Raw genomic sequence first — 25,627 nt, forward strand, 5'->3', positions numbered from 1 at the left:
AGAATTAAATAGGAAAGGTAGGATCCATCTAATATTTACAATTGCAAAGCGGCATGCGACTATTTCTCTGTTTGTGTCTTAGGGTGTGATCTGGAAGTCCTGGAAAGGAGAACACCATTCCATCCAGTTTACAGAGATGAAGATGAGACCAGCATCATTCAGGCCTCCAGCCAGCAGAACAAAGTGAGAAAGAGGATGGTGAACTGATAAAGAAACTGTGTCAACATATGTACACACATATTTTAACAAATGCCTTGCTCTCTTTTGGAAATAGAGATATTTTTTCATGTGTACAAAGCAAGTTATCGGTGTGTAACTGTATATTGTGAAGTTTTCATCTTTTCAGAAACAGTTGATCAAAGTTATTAGCTGGTATCTTGATAAGCAGCCATTTGTGACCTCAAAATGCTAAAAGTTTCAGAAATGCAAAGCCCAAATTTAGTGGTTTTAATTGATACGATTTAAAGCTAACCCAGGTAAAATATTTCCAAACCCTAAAAACTACAAAAGGCTTGGCTGTGCAGTTTCTAAACTTTTCATCTTAATCAAAAAAGAGAAAACAAAAAGAAACAAAACATTCAATAAATTCCATGAAATAAAAAGATGTAAAACATATTTAATTGATGAGAGAAACTGATACTAGAAAAGGTGCTTATATGCTTAAAAATATAAAGATGCTTCTCATTAAACCTTTACAGTTACACATAAGAACCAGATGAGTCTGACTTTATGAAGTTTAAGGACTTTGTCAATACAAACAATGCAGTATGGTTATCTCTCAGCAGCTTTTAGAATAGAATGCTCTCTTTATTGTCAAAGTAAAGAAACTTCTTGAGCAACATTAAAAATGTTTTCACAATTCAAGAAAAAAAGCTAAGTGGATTCTATTACAATGTCAGAAGATTATTATTGGTCAAAATGTTTTTGAAAGGGGTTTCTCATGTATAACTTGGCATATCCTTTGAAATCTTAAGTTTTTTGTACTTTTCTCAATGTACATAACAGTCAATTGAGTATTATAAGGTTTGTATATTAAAAAAAAAAGACTGTCTGGCTGTCCAGACAGTCCATGAAATTCTGATAAATGTGTAAAATAAATGCAGTAAAAAGTGAGTAAAACAAATTGAAAGGTCACAGGCAAATCCAACAAAAAGAATCCACTTAGTCCAAATTAAATTGTTTGCATGCTGCTGCAGGTCTGAAGACCGTAAAGTAAATAGCCTAGCTAAAATAGGAATGTTTACAAATAAACTAAGCTGGAATCAGGAGCATTATTAAACTTATTAGCATAATTGGTATTTGATGTAGAAATATGAAGTGGAAAGCTGGTAATGAGTGGAAGTACTGTGTGTTATTTCAAATGGCTGCAGTTCTGTGTTGACAGTTCTGTTCATATACTGTTCTGTTTGCAGCATTTTAAGCTAGTTTATGTTCTTTGGCTTCCTCTCCGTCTTCTGTAAATAAACTTACTGGTTGCTCAGAGTTCAGTATGTCTGTGCATGTTTTTTTTTTTGTTTTTTGTTTTGCTCTGAACATTTAGAATGTGCTTCTGACGGTACTGAAAATATAAATGTATGTATCTTTTTGTGTTGAAAGCCAGTCTGAAAATAGTTTTTTCTTTTTAAAATTGAATATCAAGCCAGAAACAGGATCTGATTGTGTCTCCTTATTCTCTGTAACTTTTATCCTCTGATCATCCCTGCTTTAAAGCTCAGCAGTGCCCCCTACTGTTCAGTTTTCCACTTCAGCTGGGCTTCTCAGTGTGTACAGAGAAAGAAGAGAAAAGCACCTGCTGTGGTTCAGCTGCCATGACAGGTGCATCACTTTCCTCACTGTGTTTGTCTTTTCTGTTATACTTTGTCTTTTTGTAAACATATTAGTGTTTTATGTTTGTTCTACCTGTGGTGCCTTGTAAGAAAATACAACAATAAAATTCAATCTTGGACCTAAAATGTGCTTCAATTTTTATTGTTTTTTTAAATAAATATTTATTTCTTGGTTGGTTTTTCCTTATGAAAGAAACACTTCAGGTGAGTCCAACAGAAAATGAAGAATTAATATTTTGTACCTGTTGGGTATGTTGGAGGATCTCTGATGTTGTTGCAGAGTATTGTATCGTGAACCAGGATATTTAGGTTAAAGTCTGTCCTGAGACATCCCACAAAACAGAACAGCAGTAAGAACCCTGGAATCTGGACGAAAACCTGCAATAACCTGATTTTATAGATATTAACACCCATAATGGATCGCCAGCAATTTCAGCATCACATCTTTGAGTCAATAAGTGTCGTACATTTCAACTTGACAATATTTGCCCATTCTACCCCAGAAAGATTCTCTAACCCTATCGGTCTGTGAGTAAATCTCTGGTCCACATCCCTCTTTGGACGATGCTGCAGATTTTCTGTTAGATGTAGTTCTGGGTTCTGGGACAGTCCAGATCTTCCATGAAGTCAGTCTATTGGTGACTTGCCAGTCATGCAAGAAAGAATTTAGATGCACAAAAGACAGTTTTCTTTTCTTAGTGCTGCATTCTTAGGGAAGTCACACATGTGCATTTTATTATACTTTTATTGGTCATCCTCTCACTGTTCACACAATGAGTTTAATTTTCTCAAACAAAAACACCAAAGGAAGAGAAAAGCTGGATGTCAAAGACGAGTGTAAAAGTGTCTTTTCATCTTTCAGCACATTTCCCAGATGTCCTCTTAAGCACCTTTTGTTTTTTTAATTGGCCCCCTGTGTAAAGCCCTCTACCCCACCCTTTCACCTGCTTACCAGGCAGCCAATCACAGTGCTTCCTTGTTGCCCTCTGAGCCGGCTGGGCTTCTTGTTTACAGGTGCTTGTCACCTGGGACTGCCGACAGATCGGATGCTGGGAAAGTGGTTGGACAATGCTAAGGTGAAGAGGCAGACCTCAGGTGAGGTGGGTTCATCCCAAAACCACAAAACAGGAGGCTACAAGGACACCTGCAACAGGAGAAGCACTGTGGTTTGCAGTTGAAAGGAAAAGGATGAGATTTATTTTTTTCTAAAGCAGGAATGTTTTCAAGATAAAAGGAAAAGTTTGGAACCGGAAAACTGGATCTAACACTTTTTGTTATTGCTTGGAGAGAAGTTTTTCATGATTAGAACTGAGCACACTCAGTGGAAACCAAATAATAATCAAATCAATACACAAAACAGGTACGTTCTCTTTTCTATCTATACGTCCCTCAAGTATTGTTTCAGTTTATTGATAACATGCTGTTAAGTTCACATAAAAACTATTATTTCTCCTAAACATTTTAGCTGTTTTTCTCTTTGCTCATCACATAGATTTGTGAAAAATAACACTGTAAACATTTAAAACAGCCGGAAATCATCTTGTGCTTATGAATAGAAACATAGACCTGTGGCTACAGAGAAGACTGCTAATTACCCCCTGCTTTCTCAGAATTCTTAATCATGATGTCTCCAGACGACCAAGCCCTCGAGGACCTTTTGTATGGCAGCGACCTCGGTGACAAGCCGGAGGTGGTACAGCTGGCCGGTGGCCCAACATCAGCGGAGGAGAACACTGCTTCAGAAAATGTAACTACGATTCTCTAAATCATTGAATTTTTATGAAGCTTTAACAGACTTCAGGTGGTTGACAGCTGAAAAACCTCAAAGTTAGTTTCTGCACAGCTTGGCAGATCAACAACATTAATTTCTACTGCTTGTATTGTATGCTTTAAATATTTTTACGTCTTCTGACTTTAATATGTGATATTGTGTCTTAACATGTTTTAGAAAAGAATCATGTTTTTCTTGACCTCCTGACAGGCAACATGAGCTTCATGCTAACAAGCAGAGTTCACAAGATTGATGTCATTCTATAAATTACTAATTTATACTTGAAGTTTTTGAGTTTAAAACATAACATTTTAACTTTAGCAAACACATGCAAGTCATCCTGAAAACTAATCAAAGTTAAATGTTAACTTGTTTAGTTTAACATAGGTACTTGCTATGCAAACATTATTTAAATTCACAAGATAAAATAAAAATGAAAAAAAATCTTAATTTTAATCTCACGATTCTGACAAAGTCCAATTTTTTTTTTCAGAAATCTGTAAAAATTCCCCCCCAAACTCAGATTTACTCAACTACTTGCTACAGCAATTAGTTGGTTTCTAACATGTAATTAGACGGGTTTCTTTAAAAAAAATAAAAAAGCAATGTCTGAAGCAGTTTTAATTTGAAAAAAGTATTTATTTGACATTTTTTTAAAGGTATGCAAAGCATTCTCAATAATAAATTGAATTATATTTTACAATTTGGCATTATTTGTTTTTACAGAATTATTTTTGCTGATGAACTCCAAATTTTTGAGATTGGATGCCGTCTGTGCCATAAACCTAATGTTTAGTTCCCCTCTTTATCTTTAATTTTTATCATGTCAAACATCTTCCAGGTTCCAACAAGTGTGTCCATTTCAGAGCCAATCATATGTGCCGGATGTGGCGAGCAGGTATGTGATCGCTTCTTCCTATTGGCAGCAGGGAGAATATGGCACAGCATCTGCCTCCGCTGCAGCCAGTGCCACTGTGAGCTACAGACTCACCCTTCCCTCTTCTGGAGAGATGGAAACATTTACTGCCAGCAGGACTACAGCAGGTATAAGTGATTCTGCATGCTGAACCAGTTCACTTCCTAACATCTGCATTGAGTTAACATGTGACTTCAGCTTCTGACATCTGGTTTCCTTCTCTCATCAGAACTTTTGGAGGCGGCCAATGTGCTCGCTGCCTCCAGCCAATCCCACCCACTGATTTGGTCATGAGGTCTGGTGAGCTGACCTTCCATCCCCACTGTTTTTCCTGCCAGGTCAGTTAACAGTCTAGCTACTAGTTTAATTACAAATTAACAAATGAATGCATGCTTTTTAAATTTGTATTTTGCAGGAATGTGATGTAAAATTAATGCCAGGGAACCTCTACTGCATGCAGGGCCCAAACCTGTATTGTGAGTCACATTATAATGGTGATGCAGGCAATCTGCCACTGCAAGACCCCTCACAATCACATCTAAAAGAAGGTCAGTGTGTTTGTGAGTGTTTTCAAAAATGACTTGGGATGATAAACGTTAAAATCGCTTTGAAACCTTTTCTTGAAATTTAGGTACAGTTTTACAGTTGTGTGTTGGCTAGTTCCAAAACTCCATCTTTATTCGCCTCTGCAGGGTAAATAAAGTTGATTCATCTAGTTGTCTTCTGACCAGAAGCCAAAAACTTTAAGGTAGCAAGAATTACTAAACATCATTTTATGCTTCATGCTTCAAGCTTAAAGGAGTAGTGTCATATAAACAAGTCTCAATAATTCATCAGATGTCATGTCTAATTTTGCAAACATCTCCAGTAGGGGGCAGTAAACAAAACAACATTGTATTGAGTGTAATTTTTGTTGTTCAGTTATGGTTAAAACTTTGAAAATGAAAACACAAACAATGATAAATTTCATCACTAAGTTGCAATAGATGTATATTTGCCAGCATTAACAATTATTGCATTATTAGCCTATCATGAGGTACCTATAGGTGTGGTACTGGTGAGGTCACTATTCATGTTCAGCTTCATGTAACCATTACTTATGAAAAATACCTAAAATAATTCTTCTTTTGAGGCTTTGCAACATAAGTCAGTCCAGTGAGATCATGTAGCTACAACATGCAGCTGGATAACAGACTCAAAGGGGCATGATGTAAAACTCAGCCCAAATGCCATGAGCACATGCACAAAATATCTTCCCATATGTTCCCCTATTCCCAACAACATCTGACTGAGCTCTGAGTTACTGCTCAGTCTCTGGCTTTCCAAATGCAAATAGTGCCTCAAATACAAATGAAGTTGTTGAGCGTTATCATGCAGTGGTGTGTAAATTATATGATTTGATAAATCTGGCACATTTACAGCAATCTAAACATGTCACATGATGCAATACTGTCCCTAAAAAACAAGTAAATAAAATAAATGAAGAAAATTCTACAAAAATATATATTTTAAAGATTAGACAAAGACTAAAGGTTCATCTGGTGGTTATACTTTCAATTTGAATTTGTGCTACAACTATGTGTTTGATTTTTTATCATGTCTCTATATCCAAAAATCAGGTGTAACAACTTTAACTCTCCCTTCCATGTCAACATCTCTTGGGCGATTGTGAAGCAAGATAAAGTAGATTTAACTGGAGTTAAAGGTTTCTAAAATAAGACATTTCTCTGGGTTGATTGGAGCTTTTATCTGACTTGAGCTGAACCTGAAAATATCAAGTCAGAAACATGGCATTTAGCTTTTTCAGCTCATTGACTTTGTGTCTAAGGATGATATCTAACTAACATCTTCACCATGATCATTGTCTGATGTCAGAGTCAGGTCAAAACCAGGTGTCCGGGGAAGGGGAGGAGTCTGTCAGCAGTCCAGAGCCACGAGTGGACGACAGAGAGGTGGGAGGGCGGACGCGCAGACGGACCAAGCGAATCAGGACATGTTTCCGCAGCGAGCAGCTCAGAGCACTTGAGTCATACTTTGCCCAGAAGCACAACCCTGACGGCAAAGACTGGACTTGCCTCGCTCATAAGACTGGCCTGCCTAAGAGAGTCCTGCAGGTACGCATCACTCAGTCCTCCACCTAATATTATGTGGAAATAATGCATTTCCCGTACTTATGGTGCAGCAAAGGTCACAAACATTTAATAACACTTTGAAGTGAACATTTAGGAAAGTACGAGAAAAGTATACCATAGTTAAATCTGGAGTTAGTGTTTGTGGCAGGTGATCAGACAGGTTTTTAAACAGGTCAATGGATATAGCCCCATAAAAGCTCGAACAATCTTCCAAAAACTGAATGAAAGAAGAAAGGTCTTCTTTTAGCTTGGTTCAAAATTCACATTCAATAGATGTTTGGATTTTTAAAATGGTCTGTTTTTTAACCTGTTTCGCAGCTGTTTTCAGTCTCTGTTATCATCCTCCATACGCTTTCCTTCCTTCCACAATATTCCCTCAGGTGTGGTTTCAAAACGCTCGGGCCAAACTGAGACGTTCCCTCAACTCTGAAGACTCCCAGGCCAACTCCCCTTCCGCTCCCCCTGGAGCTGTTGCCCTGGCAACCACCCCCTCATCACTTTCCTGCTCTTCGCTAGACCAATCGCAGCCTTTCCCCGCCAGCACCATCGACCAGCTGCAGCTGTCCTTGCTCACTGGTTCAGCCGTTGAATCCTCTGTAAGCCCAATCCTCAATCAGTCATGCCAGATGTTGCAAAGCCCCAACATTTTTCTGGACTACGATCCCCAGAGTGCATTTGGCTGCATCCCTTCTCTCGAGCCCCTTCGGGAGTTTGAGGAGGAAGAAGGGAGAGTGGAGAGAGAAATTGATGCTGAGACTTTTGGACCAAATTACAGTTAACTGATGGTTCTACAGTGACCGTTTTTTTTCCAGTGCTAAATGACAGCTATAGAAACAATTTCAACCTTAAATTAATAAGGTTCTAGGTACAAGAAGACAAAGTGGAGTTGACATTTAAGAAGTGGTTTTGATTGCTTTGTGATTTCTAGATGTTAGTATAGTTTAGTTAACTGTGTGAATAAACTGCTGTTTCATTACATTTTCTTCAGTAAAGTTTGATGTCTTTCTCTTCACTGAATCACCACATGGAGGTGATTCAGTAAAATGTCTTTTCATGCAGAAACTTTGCTTTTCATAAGATTATTTCATTATAAAATGCAGCAACATGCAATCTGAAGGAACGTGAACGTCCCTGACAGCTTTTTGTCTTTCAAAACAACTCAATCCTTTTGAAAACAATCAAAAGACTAAATTTATTTCAGTAGTTTGATTCAAATAGTGAATCAAAAGAAGGGGGTAATTTAGTCCTGCTTTGGAGTCACTTGCATGACCGTTACAATCATTGAGTCAGCAATCTTATTCCAGAGTCAGAAACTACGTGATATGCCAGAAGTTAAAGAAAGATGTTAAAGAGTGGGCAGAGATTGGGTCATTCAAGCATTGAAGCTGCAACTAAAGAAATGGAGGGGGAAAAAAATGTGTTTACAAAACATCTGCTTCAAGTTCCTCTATGCTAATGATGGTAAAACAAGCTCCTGAATTATTGGGTGTACACAGCTTTTCAGCCACATTTTCATTCTGGTTTTGTTTTTGTTTCATAAATAATGACTCTGTGAAATATGTTTGGCACAAAACTCAGTGCCTTTATTAGCAGCCTGGCTACATCCAACCCTGTTTGTGATTTGTATATTTCAATTACGTGCTCAACTTCCTGGTACCACGGAAACATTTCCTGTATAACAATGTGGTTTTAGATTTTAAAAAAGGTCTTTTTTTTTACAATCAGTCTTGAAGCTACCTCCTGATTCACAGTTAAATTAGGCTTGTGGGTCTGCAAATATTTTGGAACATAATTGATGTTATTTTCATTCAAGCAAAGGCCTCATTTGGTTTGCGGTTTGGATTTGTTACAGGATTACTATGACATTTTTCAGGTATGTTTGTGCTATCCTATCGAAACAATGCTAATTACAAGCACAACCATAAAAGAAATCCCAGAGACTCTCTCTAATCAGAAACATCTTAATTAATCTTTAGAATCTATTTCACCTCTTGCCAAACAAGCAGTCATAATTGGCCTCAGTGCTAACCGAGGCAAATGTTGCTGAGCTAATAAGAATGAAGTTTAAGGTATTTTGTGAAAATGTTAGTGCGTCAGAGGGCGGAGCAGCCAATGTGTGATGGCAGAATGGAGGAGACAAGTTGGCGGTTTTTAAAAAGGTCCGAAGCAACAAATGTTACAGAAGACACAAGCTGCCTGACAGGAAACAAGGTAAGAAATATCTGATATGAGGAGAGCTTCTTGTATGTTTTGGAAATTATTTTAGTTTTTTGTATTAATAGAAAATGTGTATGTCCAGAGAAGCTACGACGTAGAGCCAGAAGACATGAGAGTTTAAATGACCAAACCTCAAATTAAGATAAAACAATAATTGGTTTATAAGTTATGAGTACCTTCTGGAATAAACAGTAAAAACTTAAGTCTCTGTTCGATGACCTATTTAAACCAAGTCAAACTTTTATTGATGCTTTATATATCTTAAAGAATCACAGTGATCTTTAAAGTTTAATGTGAAGTCTCTTGTTATTTCAAAAGTGATAAATATAAATACATGTCAGTTTTAAATTGAAAGACTGACTGAAATTAATGTTTCCATGTAGACCAGCATCTTCAACCTTTAGACATTTTTACTCAGTTAAGCAAAATAAAATGTATCAGCCACAAATGTCACTTGATCTTTTGAAAAAAATATCATTTATAACTTTTGATAAATATCAAGTACAAAAAATTCCATTTTTGAATAACCACAATTGCATTTTTGATTTTGGTTTTTAAAATAAAGAACTTTTTACAATTAAGATAGATTTTCTTATATGGGATGTAAATATTGGCAGAAAAACTGTTTCCAACCTATTGGTAAGAAAGTATATCTAAAAAATATGTTAGATACTTTTAGTGTCTTTCTGTTGTGGAAATTCAATTTAATTATTCCATGAAAACCACAAAATGATCTGAAACTGGCATTTCTTATTATAACTTTTAGAGAGAAGCATTGTTTTACCTTATAATTCTGTTTACAGTAACAGCTATAAATTTATATTAATGATGCTTGAAAACCTTTAACACTGGCTACATATGGCTTTTATTTTTATCCAACTCAAAATCAATTAAGGAATACAAATAATCCAATTTAGTTTTAATCTAATAGCATGCTTTCTACTTTTTCCATCTTATGAATGCCCTAAATATCTTATCCTAACTGAATTTTTTAAAAAGCAAATGAAATCTAATAAAGGATTTTAAAGCTCCCTGTAACATGATCATTGCTGCTCTTTTTGTCCAGATGAGACTGCCTTTCCATATCAGTGCCTCACAGGTAACCCTCCTCTTCCTCAACCTCCTTTGCCCAATCCCACACACAGTTTCCATACATCCCCCATCCTCTGCTGCTTTCTATCCCACACAAGAGCTGGAGTCCAGCCTGTATGACCTCAGTGCTCCACTGCAGGACCCCAAAGTCCCTAAAATGTGGTCTGACTGGCTTCAAGACTCTCTGCAAACTCTTCTAGAGCCCGAGGAAGTGGGTGGTGTCTGGGAGGAAGAGCAGCTGCTGAGAGACCAGAGAGGGGACGTTATGGATCTGCCACTCTCCCCATTCGCTGCTGATAACTCTCTAGAGACCATGAACTATCAGGAGGGAGGAGAAGGAGAAGAAGGCTGGAAAAGAAACGATGCTCTTACATCCATGGCCGGAGGGCTTCAAGCCGTCAGCCGAGAGAAAGGAGGATTTGGTTTCCGCTTTGGGAGGAAGAGACGACTGGAAAAGAGAAGGAAGGATGGAGGGATAATTGAAGGAGTTGGAAAACAGAGGAGGACAAGAGAAAGCAGGAAGAGAGGTTTCATAACTGAAGTGTGGGGTTAAACAGGATTTCTTTTTTTTTAATCTTTACTTTATTGACAACAGAAAGCAACCAGTAGCATCTAATGCATTTACACAGTGAGAAGCTGCAGGAAGCCGCTCTGTGCATTAGAAACGAGGCAATAACGGAAATTTTTGTTTAATAAATAAACTTTTAACATTTACATGCCTTAACAATTCATATTAGCTCTTCATGAAATTGCACAAATGAAAACAAACTGTTAAGTTAAATATGTAACTTCCACCAGTTGTATCTGTCTGACCTTTTTTTAATTTTACACAGAGACAATGTACAGCAGCTCATCGACCCTTTCAAAAGAAAGAGAAATGGTACCAGGTCAAAGCAAAAATGGCTCATTTCCACCTCTTACAATTTAACAAAGGTTGTGAACTGATGATAAACCAGAATAAAAATAAGTACATATTGTTGCATTCTATACATATCCGATACATCATGATTCACATCTCATTAAAACCAGTTAAACTACTGCTTTACTCACCACCATCATTAATAAGTCTAAATCTGCTTGGATGCTAAACTTTAGGAGCTGCACTCACCTCTTGATGGCGCCCGAGTGGCTAATCATTTTAGATCTCTGTGTGACAAACCTTGCCAGACTTCTTGGATCAGAAATATCATGAAGAATTTTGTAAAGTAAACATTTACCATTTCGAGGGGCTGACCATTAAACTACTCAGAGCCATTACTTTGAGAAATAATGAGATTTGGTTAGGAATAAAAAAAAGGGTTTAATGCCGAAAATGATCAAATGTTACGTCGAACAAATGGAACAGGGTGACATTCATTTCAATTATCTGAAAAAATGTTGCAACTGTCTTTCCTGCATTTAAGAATATAATTTTGAAGCTATTGAGCAACTTCTTCTATTTCTCTGTTGTTCTCATGGCCACTTTTGCAGCATTTTTTCATGAGTGAAGAAGCTATATTTTCACTTTTTAGTCTGCTCAATAAAGAGGACATAGATCCAACAGATATATTAAACATCAGAAGTTTCCAGTAATTCGGCTAAAGAGTGTTTAAAAGGCAATGAATGGATGAGTTTATAAATAGAAATACATTTGCCTTAGTCAGTTACCGCAATATCTTATTTGCTTTTGGGTTTTACATTTTCAAAACTATCGTTGCTTTCAGTCTTTCAACTTAACCTATAATACTGTAGTCTGCCTAGTGACTGAGTACGATTTATCTGATTGGCTGAGCATGAAGTCAGACACCAAGGCTGACGCTGGTCGGTTTATGGGTTTAGGTGTGTTTACTGAACCTTAACTAGTCACTGCCAGTCCTAAAAACCGATGAGAGTAGAGAGAGATCTAATGAACAAAATCAGTTCGTGTTTACAGACTCGAAATTTGAATACTTTACAATTAAAGGAGCAAAACAAAAGCTACCGCACATTACTGTACACGAAGTGCAGGTATTTAATTCTGCATGTAACAAAAAGCAAAAACATGATGATTTATTTGCATTGTCAACTTCGTATTTGAGACTCCACAAAACGTTTGAACAAAAGAGGAAGTGCCCCCACCAAAAAACAAAACAAGCCTGATGACACAAGAAACCCGGAAGAGTATATGTCGCGTTCACGGAACCTTGTAAATTTAGAAAAGTCTGCTTGTAGCACACGGGGTATTATAGAATAACCAACATTCAATCACAGAAAGCAGGGAGAAACCATGATTACGGCATACCTCAACAGACATTCATTTCGGAAAGAGCAAAAAACCGTGAAGAAGTCATAAAAACAAATGATCAAATCAGTTTCACCCATTAAAAACGTTAATGCACCACATTACAATCAATTTAAAAGTCCAGATTCAACTTTGCAGTGTTTGTTCCTTACAATGTTGTGTATTTCAAAATTTATATTTAAGACAATTTCATGAGCTGGCACCGACTGATGGGTAGAAGGTTTATGATCAAGATAAATTTAATCGAAACCGGCACACAATCTGGTTGGGGGAAAAGAAAATAATTCTGAAAAGAGAAATGCCATTTCAATTTTTGTTTGAATTTTTTAATGTTATATTTAAGAAAATGGAATGTGTAACGTTGGTAACATAAACACATCAGAGAGATTTAAAACAAAGGTTTGTGTGTGCTGCTGAGAAATCACTGCACCCTTAAGACGGCACTACAGAGTAAACACAGCAATAAAAAGAAAATGAAGTAGAGTGAAAATCTGATGTCTGTTTCTTCCAGATTATTCCAAATGTAACATTACAAAAACATTAAAAACAAATAACTCATGAATTACATTATTTTAATATTTCAAAATAGTCCACATATTTGTTTAGACTTTCTAAGGATCTTCTAAAGTTTAACAAGCAAAACAAAAGCATCTTATCTTAAAATGGTCATGGACTTCAGGAAATCTCTGAAAGACTTCAATTAAGTTTAGAAAGACCAACAGAACATAAGCTTTTTTAACAATATTGCTTTTTTTCTGCCTTTCTCTCTCTCTTTTTTAATTTATATATATATATATATATATATATATATATATATATATATATATATATATATATATATATATATATATATATATATATATATATATATATATAATTTGTTTAATGCTTGTTTTGAAAATAAGGCATTTGACTACTTTTATTTAAATTTTTCTGCGATCAGTTACACTACAACGACTGGAAGTAAATAACTAAAAGGTCTGAAGTCCGAGGAACCCTAAAAGCATCATCTCAACAGAGGAAGAAAGCCCTTCGAAGCTGAGGACAACGAGGCATCCCGGGCAAAAGAAATAACAAAAAAATCCAAAAGAAATACATTTCAGCTGAAGAACTTAACCTGATTCTGGTTCGGAATGCGTCTTCTATTGTTTGCTGTCCTTTTGGGGACAGCAGTCACGGTGTACAGCGGTAATATTCTTGTTTTTCTTTTCTGACATGTTGACGCGGTTGTTAAAAGTGAAACTAAAAACAGATGTGACGTCGTAAAAAAAAAAAGTCTTCTGTCGATAAATTTGCGTTATTTACCGACTAACTAGACCCGTTTGCTAATATTAAGTAAAGTCCAATTGTTCTGTGTCGACCCAGTTTAAAATAAACCGACACCAGAACTTTTAAGGTTCACTTTGTCGTCGTATGTCTGGCGCATATTCATTTGCACACGAAACCGCTGCGTTCGTCGTCCTGTCCTTTTATAAGCTCTTCCCAACATATCTCAGATATCTTTTTTTCTGGTTCAGCACATCTTTTTTCACACTGAGACTTATCAGGCTGAGGTCATTTATAACCAGTAGATCAAGTGTTCAAAGATCAATTTGAAGTATGCGGAAGACACAAGGTTAGAAAACACTGGCATATACGTCACTGGGGTATGTTAGCTACTTTCAAGTTATAAATATGCCAAAACAATTTAATCTGCAAGTGCATTTAAAGAACCTTGAATAGATTTTAATGATATGTAGAATGTGAATAAAGCCGTAAGTCTGGGGGCAATTTATGTACCTCAATTCACATTGAAATCAGTGAGAAGCTATGATCCAAAATGACAAAAAGTGTGAGTCTCTGAACAAGGAGCCACTATGATCAGTGATGAAAATAAATGTCCACCCATCGGTTTGTAATGGTTCAAAATTCTGAATATTCTGCTCTGAAACAAGAAGACATCAAACAATAATGGAAAAATGCTGTTTTGAGGGGGATGTTCAGCTCGTTGTGTAATTATAGCACTAACAAGCAAATTAAGTAACTGATAGCACCATACCTACTTCAACACACAACAAAAGGGATTTTACTAATTAAATACTTCAGTGATATACTGTTAGAAGTGTTTCGTCCTAACTAAATAGCGTTCTGTATTTAGTAGATTAATGTCAAAAGGTTAACTTACGGTCCAAAGGAATTGGTTGTAATTACCAACTTCATAAAGTTATCTGGAAAATTTTACATGATTTATCAAAACATCTTAAAGTTAAGACAGTTGGTCCATGTTATAGACCGGGATTCACTTATAAAAGCATGTTCTAGAACTTGGTGAGGAACTAGTTTGTGAAAGAGTCAGGTTGACAAACAACATTGCTTAGTTAACTTTGACATGAGGTGTGACTGCAAAACGCCTTCATTGGAACCACAGACGAAAGCTGAAACAAAGTAAAGAGAAAACTAGCATTTCATGTTATAATGAATACATTTTTTCATAGATGCGTTTGCTACTTAGCCTGTTGCCATAAACGATTAATTAATTAATCCATCAGTTTTCAGATCAATTAAAATGAGCTCAGTAATTCCAATTCTGATAATTAATATTTTATGAAGGACAATTTTGTTTACAGAGAGATCATAATTCATTTTATTTATGGTTTCAGTTGTATGTTGTTTTCTTTTTGTTTTCTTTATTGTTTTTAGTTTATTTATTTTGGATATTTAAAATACATTCTAGTTTTAGTGTGTAGTGTTCTTTACAAGGTTAAAGTTCACTAGTCTTTGAGAGGGTGAACTTGCATTATGCTTGGTACATTAAGTTTTAATACCATATCTGGTAATATTTCCAAATTTTACCATATTATTTTTCTGTCATTTGAGAGAAAATTGTAAAAGGTTTCTTAAACTCCAGTCACTTTTGCACTTTATCTAGTTTACAACTCAGTTAGGGTGTGACATAAATGTTTGACAGCTTTGATACCAGTAATTGGCCCATGCCAAGTTCTAAGTGACTTTGACCAATATATATATACTAATTTGAGGATTTTAACAATTTATTTTTCTGTCTTTTGTCTTACAGAAAAGCATTCCCTCACCTACATCTACACGGCCTTCTCCAACCCAGTGAATCTCCCAGGGTTACATGAGTTCACTGCTATGGGTTTACTGGACAACCGGATGATTGACTACTATGACAGTGACAACCAAACAAAAGTTCCCAAACAGGACTGGATGAAAAAGCATCTCGAAAAGGAGTACTGGGAGAAAGGCACCCAGTCCAGAAAGAGCAAGCAGCAATGGTTCAAGGTCAACATCGACATATTGATGAAACGAATGAGACAGAATAACACAGGTAGATTGATACATATTATTTATTCTCAGAATATTTACTTGTCTAAAAACCTAGAAATATTTTTTTCTATTCCATAGTTTTTAATTTTCTTCTCTTATGTTTTCTTACAGATACCCATATTCTTCAGTGGATGCATGGCTGTGAGGGTGAAACTCAGTCTGATGGGTCGATGAAGTTTATCCGTGGGATGGACATGTACAACTATGACGGAAGCGACTTCCTGTCCTTTGACGATGCCGAACAGGTTTGGGTTGCTCCCATTTGGGCAGCAAAAGAAACCAAGAGGAAGTGGGATGAGGTCCAGGTGCTGAAGGAATACACCAAGGGCTACCTGGAGAAGGAGTGCATGGAATGGATGACCAAGTTTAGAGACTTTGGGAAAGAGCAGCTTGAAAAAGCCAGTATGTATGATGTTAGGTATTTTATTTTTTGCTTCTCTCAAAAAGAAATTATTCTTAGCATTCTTATTTCAAATGCTCAGTGCCAACAATATGCTTTGTTTAGATTAACTAAAAAATAACTTATTGAACAAAATCAATCAAAAAACACAGTATTTACTATAAAAGGTTGTAGTAGTTGGTGTTATGCAGTGTACAATTAACGAGGCCATTTGTGTGTTAATGGCCTTAAAATTATTTTAAAAAATGAAACAGTTCTGTCATTTTAAACTAGTACACACAAATTATCACATGTGATGTGTGCTTATGAATAAACATATTTTAATATTCAAATGATCTCATGAATGACAGAACATCATTATAAAAAATAAGTTTACATTGGCACAATATTACGTGCTTAACAGCGGACATTTTAACTTTTCTCTCCAGATGCACCTGAAGTGTATTTGTTCACTCGTAAAGCCAAAGTGGGAGCTAACACAATTTTGACGTGTCTGGCTACGGGCTTCTATCCAAAAGACATCACTCTGCAGATCAAAAGAAATGGACGTGTCCTGACTATAGAGGACGGGCTTAAGACCTCTGGAGTTCTCCCAAATGAGGATGACACATTTCAGAGAAAAGACTATGTGGAGATTTTGAAGTCTGATGCTTCCATCTACACCTGTAAAGTCATTCATCCTGCCTCTAAAATGCATGTTGAAAAGAATTGGGGTAAATAATCTTTTTTTACGTTTCTTTATCAGTTATTTTTTTATAATTACGACTACACAATATACTGCAAATGTATTCTTATTGTAATTGCACAGTATCCAAATTGAAAAGAGTGTTTCTGTTAAATGCAACTTATATGGTGAAGAACTTAAGGATTAAGAAAGAATTGCTAGTCACCTAAATCTCAGTTGCCAGATTTGTTTTGGAAGAAGCTTTAACATACTTTATCCTTTGACATTCTTCAGACTTTTGAACTCCACTGTTAATTTTGACATTATCACTAAAGTCTGCAACTTACTGGTGACATTATATATGTAGATTTGTTGCCCATTTTTGTGATAAAAAGATAAAAACAAATCCATTAAACAAATGAAATTTCAAAACAAATTAGCCCAAGGATAAGGTGGCAGCACATCTTATCCTTGGGTTACCACAATAAGGTGGCAGCCCAAGGAGAGTCTTGTATAAATTAGGCCTGGTAGCTTTATTTATCTTATTTATAAAATTGGTTAACTTAGTTTATTCTTTTAATCATTACATTTGAGTATGTCTGGTCAAATTTGGTTTGCAGCATCAAAGCCACTTGCAACTGTCAAAATATAGCCTTAGATATCCAAATCATTCTTAATGTAATTATTTGATGTTGAATTCTTACTTATTTTTGCATTAAGATTCCACTTAATTGTTCTTTGTCAAGTTGCTCCAGCTATTTTTTTTTTACATCTATCACACCAATGTTTATTGTGAATTCAATATAAAAATAATAGGAAATAATTTTCTGTTATAGATCATAATTGCAACGAAGATGAACGACATCCTATCAACATCATAGGCATTGTAGTATCTGTACTGCTGTTGTGTACTGGTGTTGGCGGCGGAGTTCTTGTTTTTCTGTTTGGGTACAAAAAGATGAGATGCCCACTTGGTAAGTATATCCATATAGTGGAGTTTATAAAAATACTCTTTGCATTGGCATTAAACTCTTAGAAAAAATGTGTATTAAAATAAGTTTAGTCATTATACCTGTACATGTATCTCTGTTTGTGCAGGCAACAGTGACGCCACCAGAACCCAAAACAATGGTAGGTGTTTATTTTGTTAATTGGCTTAGTTCTTTTATATGACATGTAGGCATATTGTGGAAGACCAGCGGAGAAAGACTTGAGACAAAAATTATTGTGCAAAACAGGTATCTTTGTGTCTTTTATTATTGTACTGACTCAAATAATTGCATTATCTCCTAAGCATGGCTCTAACTGCTGTAGAAGCCTGTTATTCACCTATTTATTTAAACCGGGTGTGCAGCATCAGGGAAACACCTAATACAAGCAGGATCTTGGGACCTCTTGTGGTCTAATGTATGTGGGCCCTTGACATTTATGCTAAATGTGATACCGATGTTATTTATGCAACCAATCAGAGCCCCCTTTATAATCTGGCTTGTCATTTCACGCCTAGTGCAGAAGATACAAGGATGTGTCAGAAATGTCATCTAGGAGGAGAAATGCATTTAAATACTCTAAAGAAATGTCATTAAGTACCAGTGTACCTAAGATATAAATTAAGCCTAAATCCAGAAAATGTGAACTTAACAGTGCATTGAAATTTATAGGCTACATTTGAGTGATTTTTATCAATGCGTTATTACCTAGCAAAAATATTTTTAAAGTATGTTATTAAAAAAACAAATTGAAATAATTCACTCTTTATTTCTGCTAATTTCTGTTATCATTGTGCAGGCTACAATGGTGTCAATGTAATCCAAGGCAATTGTAAGTATTTTTTTATTGTTCTTTTATACTCTTTAATTAAATTGCATTTAGTTAAAGAATACATACTGCAGCGACAGAGGACAATGTGTTCATTATTGCCCTAGTTTTTTTCTTAATAATAATCAGCTCAAGTGGTTAGTTTTGTATGTAGCTCAATGCTCTCTGTAGTTGGCTGCCACATTTTCACTTTTTGGTTTAGGTTTTGGAACTTGCCTTTGTTGATGTGCAAAACGTTACTTGATCCAAATGCCCAAATGAATTAAATATGAATCAAAGTGACAGTCTATTGTAACTAGCTTTGATTTGAAATTACTTAAAATTTAACTGAATCATATCTTAGAGTGGCACTCTGTACTGGGGAACAACAATGTATTAAAGTAAGTTTAGTTACCATATCTGTAAATGTGTGCATTTCTGTTTGTGCAGGCACCAATGGTATCTATAAAAACCAAGAGAAGAATGGTTTGTGTTGCTTTTTTAATCGCTTTGTTCATTTATCTATGCTTCTACAATAGTGTATTGTCTGTGTGAGTTGGAACAATGGGAATGTTTTCCCGAGACATTTATGTTCAACATCATATTGACATAATTTACTCAACCAATCCAAACCCCTCTTTATAATCTGTGTAGACATATCAATTCACTGCTGTGACTGCTAAATAAACCATGCGAAGCAATACATTATTACCAACCTAACATGTTTACTTTAGTTGGGTGTCAATGCTACTTTATGCTCATGATGCTAGTTTCTGATTATTTAATAAAAAAATACAAGTTTGTGAAGCAGTTCAATCTTCTTGTCAATAAATATGTGTTTCTGTTTGTGCAGGCACCAATGGGATCTACACAAACCAAGAGAAGAATGGTTTGTGTTGCTTTTTTAATCGCTTTGTTCATTTATCTATGCTTCTACAATAGTGTATTGTCTGTGTGAGTTGGAACAATGGGAACGTTTTCCCAAGACATTTATGTTCAACATCATATTGACATCATTTACTCAACCAATCTAAACCCCTCTTTATAATCTGTGTAGACATATGAATTCACTGCTGTGACTGCTAAATAAACTATGCGAAGCAATACATTATTACCAACCTAACATGTTTACTTTAGTTGGGTGTCAATGCTACTTTATGCTCATGATGCTAGTTTCTGATTATTTAATAAAAAAATACAAGTTTGTGAAGCAGTTCAATCTTCTTGTCAATAAATGTGTGTGTCTGTTTTTGCAGGTACCAATGGTCACATGACCCTCAACAACGGTAAGTGTTTGTCATTTTGTATTGCTTAATTCAATGGTAATTAGTACCATTGAATATCCTGATCATTTTTTAGACATTTATTCAATGTCTAAAAAATTGAATACATTTTTTAGACAGCTGTCAGCTGTCCATTCCACCTCACAGCTGGAATGGATTTATTGCACAGTGGTTTCAGGTGTTTGCACTGTTGCCGAGTAGTAGCGAGGTCCTGGGTTCAAATCCTAGCCTGGGGTTTTTCTGTAGTTTGCAGGTTCTCCCCATTCATGTGTGGATTCTCTGTGTACTCCAGCTTTCTTCCATAGTCCAGAAACACCTATGTTTGGTTAACTGGTTACTGCAAACTGTCTTTAAATGTTAGTGTGCATGGTTGTTTGTGCTGTGTGTCTCTGTTTAATTGTGATGGATTGGTGGCTTATCCAAGGTGAACCTCACCTCTCACCCAATGACCGTTGGAGATGGGAACCATTTCCCCTGCAATCCTTAAAGCAGAGGTTCCCAAACTGTGGGGCGCGCCCCCTAGGGGGGGGGGCGCGGGAAGCCGTCTGGATGAAAAAAACAAAAAACAGGAACGCTGTATGCATTCGGTTTTTACCTTTGAATGGCCAACTCTCTGTTATTCCTATGTCAATTTGATACAGTAGGGGCTTCTACACTTCCCATATCTGTGTCCTCTGTCACTTTTATCAGCAGTTAAAACTGTTTAATCCGTTGTTAACATGTGGTAACCTGTTTTTCGAGCCGCCTTTAAACGTAACATGAGCGCTACGACCCTCACGCTGGGTTTAGACCTGTGCGCCGTGAAGGAGACCTGCTGCTGCTGTGCAGAGCTACGCAGGTGTGTTAGAATCATGGCAGCAAACCAGCAAGACGCAAAGAACTTTTTCCCCTAAACTAACAGTTTTTCCCCTAAACTAACCGACTGAGTTGAGTAAAGCTGTTGGATGCAGGTAATGTTAGCTAAAAGATGACTAGCTAATAACAATACATCACCTTAAGCTTAACAAGTAGTCTGTAGGCTACTGATGTTGTTGTCTATGTTCAGCTACGTACATTCATTTTGCCCCCCAGAAAAGTCGCTCCCCTTTCCCTGCCCCTCCACCCCCACACACACACATGTTCAACCAGACAGCTATTTGTAATAGGGGGGGCCCAGAAAATGTTTGGAAACCACTGGGGGGGCCCAGGAGAGAAAGTTTGGGAACCACTGCCTTAAAGGATGATTGAGTGTAAACAACGCTGGATAGATTAAAATGAAGAACAGAAGTGTTTAAAAAGATTTTAAAGCAATTTGGTCTTCATATACCTTGTATGTACATCTGTGTGCAGGTACAGGAGATAACGGCGCTACCGTGCACCTCCTGAGTGAAACTAACGGTAAATTTATTCCCCTTAGTATATTTTATTTCATTTTATTTCTATAGCAGCAGTTCTGGGCATAATTTGAGTAGATATTGAAGGTGAAATATCTATGTGTCCATTTCAAATCAACTTGCTTCCAATTTGGGTCAAATGAACTAAACTCTGGGCAGTTTTTCTGATTGTCATAAAGTTCTAAAATCACAATTTGTAAAACCTACAAAAATTTAATTGTCACATTAATTGATATACATTTAATGAAGCTTTTGATCTAGGTTTTCCTTTGAGGATTATAAATAATGCTTACCTTTAAAAAAAAGTTTGAAAAGCCTGTTTTAAACTCCATTAATATTGTCCTACCTATGTTGTCATCAATTATTACAAACTATTTCTTTACAGGAGACGCTGGAGGAGAGGGAGACAACAACAGCCAAGGTTGAATAATTCAATAAAAAATATCTTGTTTGTGACATTTTTTTCCTATTTATCACTACCACTTTATCCAAATGAGATAAAGTTTATATATGCATATATATATATATATATATATATATATATATATATATATACACACACACACACACACACATTGTATGTAGAAAAAAGTGCATAAGGGGAAACTGACGAAATCAGAAATTAATAAAAAAAAATTGGAAGACCATAGACACTTTTACATTTCTTAAAACATCTCTCTCTGTGCTTGCAGAAAGTGGGATTTCATCTGGACAATCGGATAAAAAGAGTAAGTACCACTAAGATCCATATTAAGTATTTACAGAAAATAACTGAACCAGCAAGAGTGCTCTTGCATATATACTGCTCAAAAAAATAAAGGGAACACTTAAACAACACAATATAACTCCAAGTAAATCAAACGTCTGTGAAATCAAACTGTCCACTTAGGAAGCAACACTGATTGACCCGACGAGGGTCCCCGTGGTCAATCAGTGTTGCTTCCTAAGTGGACAGTTTGATTTCACAGACGTTTGATTTACTTGGAGTGATATTGTGTTGTTTAAGTGTTCCCTTTATTTTTTTGAGCAGTGTGTAATGATACAGTTTGGTTTATTGCGTATCTGTAAGACACAGAGATTATGTCAAAGTTTTTATACAAACCAGTAAAACCAGATTTTTAATCTGACTGCTTGTTTTCAGGCTCAGACGAATCTCTTAACACAGAAGACTCTGGAGCTGGTTGTAAGTACTGCACAATGGTGGCAGGCATAGCATAACTGGTGCTGCATGAACTTTAATTTCTGAAAGAACAGAAAACCTTCCTGTCTTTTTAATGATGTAATCCAAAGTAAAAGGGGAGTCTGTTGGTATTCATGCTTAAATGCATTTCTGTTAGTTTGGTAGCTGAAAACCTAAAAAACTCATTCCATGTATTGATGTAAATCAGGGAAATTCACATTTACTGAACAAAGATTTGTTATTTTGTCCCAACAGCCAAAGAATCCAGCGATTAAAGGCAGACTCCTCAGTCAAGTAATTCACAGTTCAATGGAAAGTGATGATCATCTGAGCCCTGGTTAGATGACTGCAAACGTCGCTGCAGCCTGAATAACCAGTTTGGCGCATATTTTTAACCCATGACACGGAAACTTGGAGCACTTTTATTCTGTTGGCTTGCCTCTAAGGCTCTTTATAGTTAGGGAAGCTGCAGTTCAATAGATTTTTCTTTACGTGTGTTTAAAAAAACATGCTTTTTATTCTTTAAGCTGCTTTGTCATACAGGCCAATAATCATGCTGTTAATTCAATGCTTGAAATGTTACTTGGATACCTTAGCAGGTGTTTTTGTTGTTCAACTTTAGTTTAACTGAATTTCATTTCAGCAACTACCAAATTTCGAGTGGGCTGTTGCATTCAAATCTATAAGACTGTAGAGCTTTTCCTGTGAAAGAGCTTTCCCTAAAGCTGTAACAGCGTTTCAAAAATGGGAAGCTTACTAAATTCCATATGTGTCACTCATTAGGAACTGTCTCAAAGTGAAAACGATGTTACAAAAATCAACTGAAACTTACAAAACCCAAAACATTTCTTTTAAAAACTTAATGAATAAGATACAATTATGAATTTAGATTAAAATGCTCTCTCAAGCTGACCAGCAAATGAAAATAAACGCAAAATATTTGTTCAGAATAATTCAAAGTAACTGACTGAAACCTCCAAAAAAGTTTTAAGAGTACTAGAATGCATAAAGTAGACAAATCATGCCTAGACTTGAAATGATACCAGAACTTGTACTAGACAGTAGTTTGTTCATTTGTCTTACAGATCAGTAGGAGAATCTCTGAGGTGTTGGTATTTTTCATAGCAGATATTTCTAAACAGCAGGGGAAACTCAGTTTATGGGGTTACATTTCACTTCTTTATGGGGTTACATTTCACTTCTTTATTCGGTTACATTTCACTTCTTTATGGGGTTACATTTCACTTCTACATGTATATATGCTTCAAACATATTCAATGGCAGAACCTCTAACAGGAATGCATCCTTCATTATGGTTGTGGTTTTTCTACTATCGAGTGAAAATTCAGAACATTACTCTGGTGGTAGCACAGAAAGGTTTAGATCACTTTTTGCATTTATATATTGTACAGTAAAGGTGTTGTTATGGATATATAAAGATACTCAAGGTCAATCACATAATTGAATAACTTATGTTCCCATAGGTTGAGGTTTGTTACATTAGATAAGTAACTTGGCCAATACATGCTAATGTAACTGGAATTTACTTACAATTGAGGAAACTAAAACTCAAGGAAAGGAGGAGTTTATGTTGAATATGGTATTGCTAAATATTCAAGTGGGCTCCTGGAAACTTTAAAGTACTAAAATTTGAATAGGCTTATAAATTACATATATTTTTAACGAGGTCATGCATTTCAGATATAAAATGTGATAAATGTAACAAACAATGAGACAATTTTTCTAACTGAATTGATGATTAATAACTGATATTAGCATCCAGATTAGAGGAGTAAAATCCGATTTGGTTTATTCAGGTGTTTCTTTTCATGTAGCTCCAGTGGTGTAAAAAAGCATTTCCAAAACATTAGATGGGTGGAAAGTATCAAATAAACGTTTTAGTTTCTAGGAACATTTAAAGTTCTCAACCAAATCAGAGAAATGAAACATGCGCCATGAGCTTATTATTGCTACACAATACAAGGAAGTAACTAATTGTAAAAACAACCCCATCTTCAAAGACATGGTGGAGCGTTCACTGCTCTCTGTAAATCTGAGCATTTCTACTGAACGTGAACTCTGTTGACTTAAACTGCAACTGATAAGAAAGCAAATGAGCCACATTTTACAATTGTTATGTTTTCATATCCAATCATAATGATATTTAATTTAAGTACCAAAGAAAGCTAATTGTAATTATTGTTATTAAGGCTTGACAATGAATCGATGTGATTGAGTAATCTGATTTTCTATTTTTGAAGATTTAATTTGTGGAAAATCTGGATTTTTTTGTGTAATCAATGTACTTTTTTGGGCTTTAGTTGAATGAACTCAGCCCACCGAGTGCCAACCATCTTGTTTTACAAGCATGATTTACCGCTTGTATTTTAGTCAGATCTACTCCCAGAGTTTTTGAAAATATTTAGTTTAATTTGTAATGTCTTTTTAAGGAAATAAACAAGAAAAATACTTTGAAATTGGATGGTGTATGAAAAAAACAAACAGAGATCCTATTTTAAAGTCATATTGCCCTAATTATCGCAAAACATTTTTGCTTTTTATCCATTTTAATAAGTTTCTCTTGTTGTTATTTTTGTACATATCGAGATGAATCTGGTTCCAAATTGATGATAAAATGAAAGTGCATCAAATATATGTGAACTTGTAAAGAAATAAATACAAACCTGTTTTGGATACATTTTAGTAAGACAACAATTAGAAAAGGATTTTGCAAATAGTTGTCAATCTCAAATGTATCTATTTGTTTGGAGATATTTGAAAATGTTTTTAATTGACTATAAATTTTATTTTGTGTGTTTTTCAATTGTGTCTTACTGTAGATTACTTGGGTGTTTGGGGTTCTTTGTCTTTTTAATTGTTTTTATGTTAATAAATGAGAAAAATATCCACAGATTGATAATTTGTTGCGATACAATTTTGGAGAACTGAAATATTGTAGCATTTAACAAACCCAACGCATTTTGCAAACTACCATTTTTGTTGTATAATTATTTATTGATTCGAATTTTAATTATAATTGTACTAAATTAGACTTAAAATTGAGCTTTGAATCTGAATGTTTTAAGTTTTGCAGTTTGATTTTTGTCATCTGTGAATTATCTTTTTTTTGATTGTGGTTTAGTTGACTTCTACAAAATCAGAAATTTCCATGTTGCATTGAAAAATGTATACAGTTTGGAGTGATTTAAGGTTGTATATCTTCAATAAAATATATTTTAATGCTAAATCTTGACGTCTTTGACCAAAGTGGCATGTGTTGCAAAACAGCTGCTCTACCGTGTTTAAGTTTTATTGCTGCTTATTTTTGTGGCAGATGTGTAAGTGGTTGAAAATTAAGTTGATTTTAAAGGAAGTAAAAAAGTTCTCTG

General features: G+C 35.5%; 4 protein-coding genes across 7 annotated transcripts in view; all 4 read left to right on the plus strand.

Annotated features, from left to right (window-relative positions):
* The window catches only part of tnxbb (tenascin XBb), a 36,472-nt gene extending 34,520 nt beyond the window's left edge, over positions 1-1,952 (plus strand). For all 3 annotated transcript variants that reach the window (XM_081612396.1, XM_081612394.1, XM_008422663.3), the window contains one exon: positions 83-1,952. In XM_081612396.1, the coding sequence (XP_081468522.1) occupies positions 83-187 (105 nt within the window). In that variant the 3' untranslated portion in view covers positions 188-1,952. The remainder of the gene's footprint in view (positions 1-82) is intronic.
* Positions 1,953-2,028: 76 nt separating this feature from the next.
* On the plus strand, positions 2,029-7,545 carry LOC103472785 (LIM/homeobox protein Awh-like). The gene is made up of 7 exons (XM_008422620.3): positions 2,029-3,186; positions 3,437-3,573; positions 4,439-4,641; positions 4,743-4,851; positions 4,929-5,061; positions 6,389-6,627; positions 7,026-7,545. Exons 2-7 carry the CDS (start codon positions 3,448-3,450, stop codon positions 7,422-7,424), a joined length of 1,209 nt encoding a protein of 402 aa, XP_008420842.2. The 5' UTR covers positions 2,029-3,186; positions 3,437-3,447; the 3' UTR covers positions 7,425-7,545.
* A 1,182-nt stretch (positions 7,546-8,727) lies between these two features.
* Positions 8,728-10,668, plus strand: qrfp (pyroglutamylated RFamide peptide). The gene is made up of 2 exons (XM_008422621.3): positions 8,728-8,856; positions 9,929-10,668. The coding sequence occupies exons 1-2, from the start codon at positions 8,728-8,730 to the stop codon at positions 10,505-10,507; spliced, it is 708 nt and encodes a 235-aa protein (XP_008420843.2). The 3' UTR covers positions 10,508-10,668.
* A 2,543-nt stretch (positions 10,669-13,211) lies between these two features.
* LOC108166694 (H-2 class I histocompatibility antigen, Q10 alpha chain-like) lies at positions 13,212-25,485 on the plus strand. 2 transcript variants are annotated; one of them, XM_081612260.1, is made up of 15 exons: positions 13,212-13,402; positions 15,270-15,542; positions 15,653-15,943; positions 16,370-16,654; positions 17,442-17,579; positions 17,704-17,736; positions 18,394-18,426; positions 18,853-18,888; positions 19,256-19,291; positions 19,659-19,688; positions 21,015-21,062; positions 21,444-21,479; positions 21,751-21,786; positions 22,200-22,241; positions 22,494-25,485. In XM_081612260.1, exons 1-15 carry the CDS (start codon positions 13,348-13,350, stop codon positions 22,511-22,513), a joined length of 1,392 nt encoding a protein of 463 aa, XP_081468386.1. In that variant the 5' UTR covers positions 13,212-13,347; the 3' UTR covers positions 22,514-25,485. The 2 variants fall into 2 exon arrangements, with proteins under 2 accessions (XP_081468386.1, XP_081468387.1); XM_081612261.1 differs by lacking the exon at positions 18,394-18,426.
* The last annotated feature ends 142 nt before the right edge of the window (positions 25,486-25,627 follow it).

Source organism: Poecilia reticulata, chromosome 11, assembly GCF_904066995.2.
Source record: "Poecilia reticulata chromosome 11, P_reticulata-male-v2, whole genome shotgun sequence".
Classification (NCBI taxonomy): Eukaryota; Metazoa; Chordata; class Actinopteri; order Cyprinodontiformes; family Poeciliidae; genus Poecilia; species Poecilia reticulata.

Coding starts and splice junctions, on each gene's coding strand:
- LOC103472785 (XM_008422620.3), top strand. CDS start 3,448: ATGATGTCTCCAGACGACCAAGCCCTCGAGGACCTTTTGTATGGCAGC. Junction 4,642..4,742: donor TGCCAGCAGGACTACAGCAG/GTATAAGTGATT, acceptor TTCTCTCATCAG/AACTTTTGGAGGCGGCCAAT. Junction 4,852..4,928: donor CCCACTGTTTTTCCTGCCAG/GTCAGTTAACAG, acceptor TGTATTTTGCAG/GAATGTGATGTAAAATTAAT.
- qrfp (XM_008422621.3), top strand. CDS start 8,728: ATGTTAGTGCGTCAGAGGGCGGAGCAGCCAATGTGTGATGGCAGAATG. Junction 8,857..9,928: donor GCTGCCTGACAGGAAACAAG/GTAAGAAATATC, acceptor CTTTTTGTCCAG/ATGAGACTGCCTTTCCATAT.
- LOC108166694 (XM_081612260.1), top strand. CDS start 13,348: ATGCGTCTTCTATTGTTTGCTGTCCTTTTGGGGACAGCAGTCACGGTG. Junction 17,580..17,703: donor AAAGATGAGATGCCCACTTG/GTAAGTATATCC, acceptor CTGTTTGTGCAG/GCAACAGTGACGCCACCAGA. Junction 21,480..21,750: donor GGGAGACAACAACAGCCAAG/GTTGAATAATTC, acceptor CTGTGCTTGCAG/AAAGTGGGATTTCATCTGGA.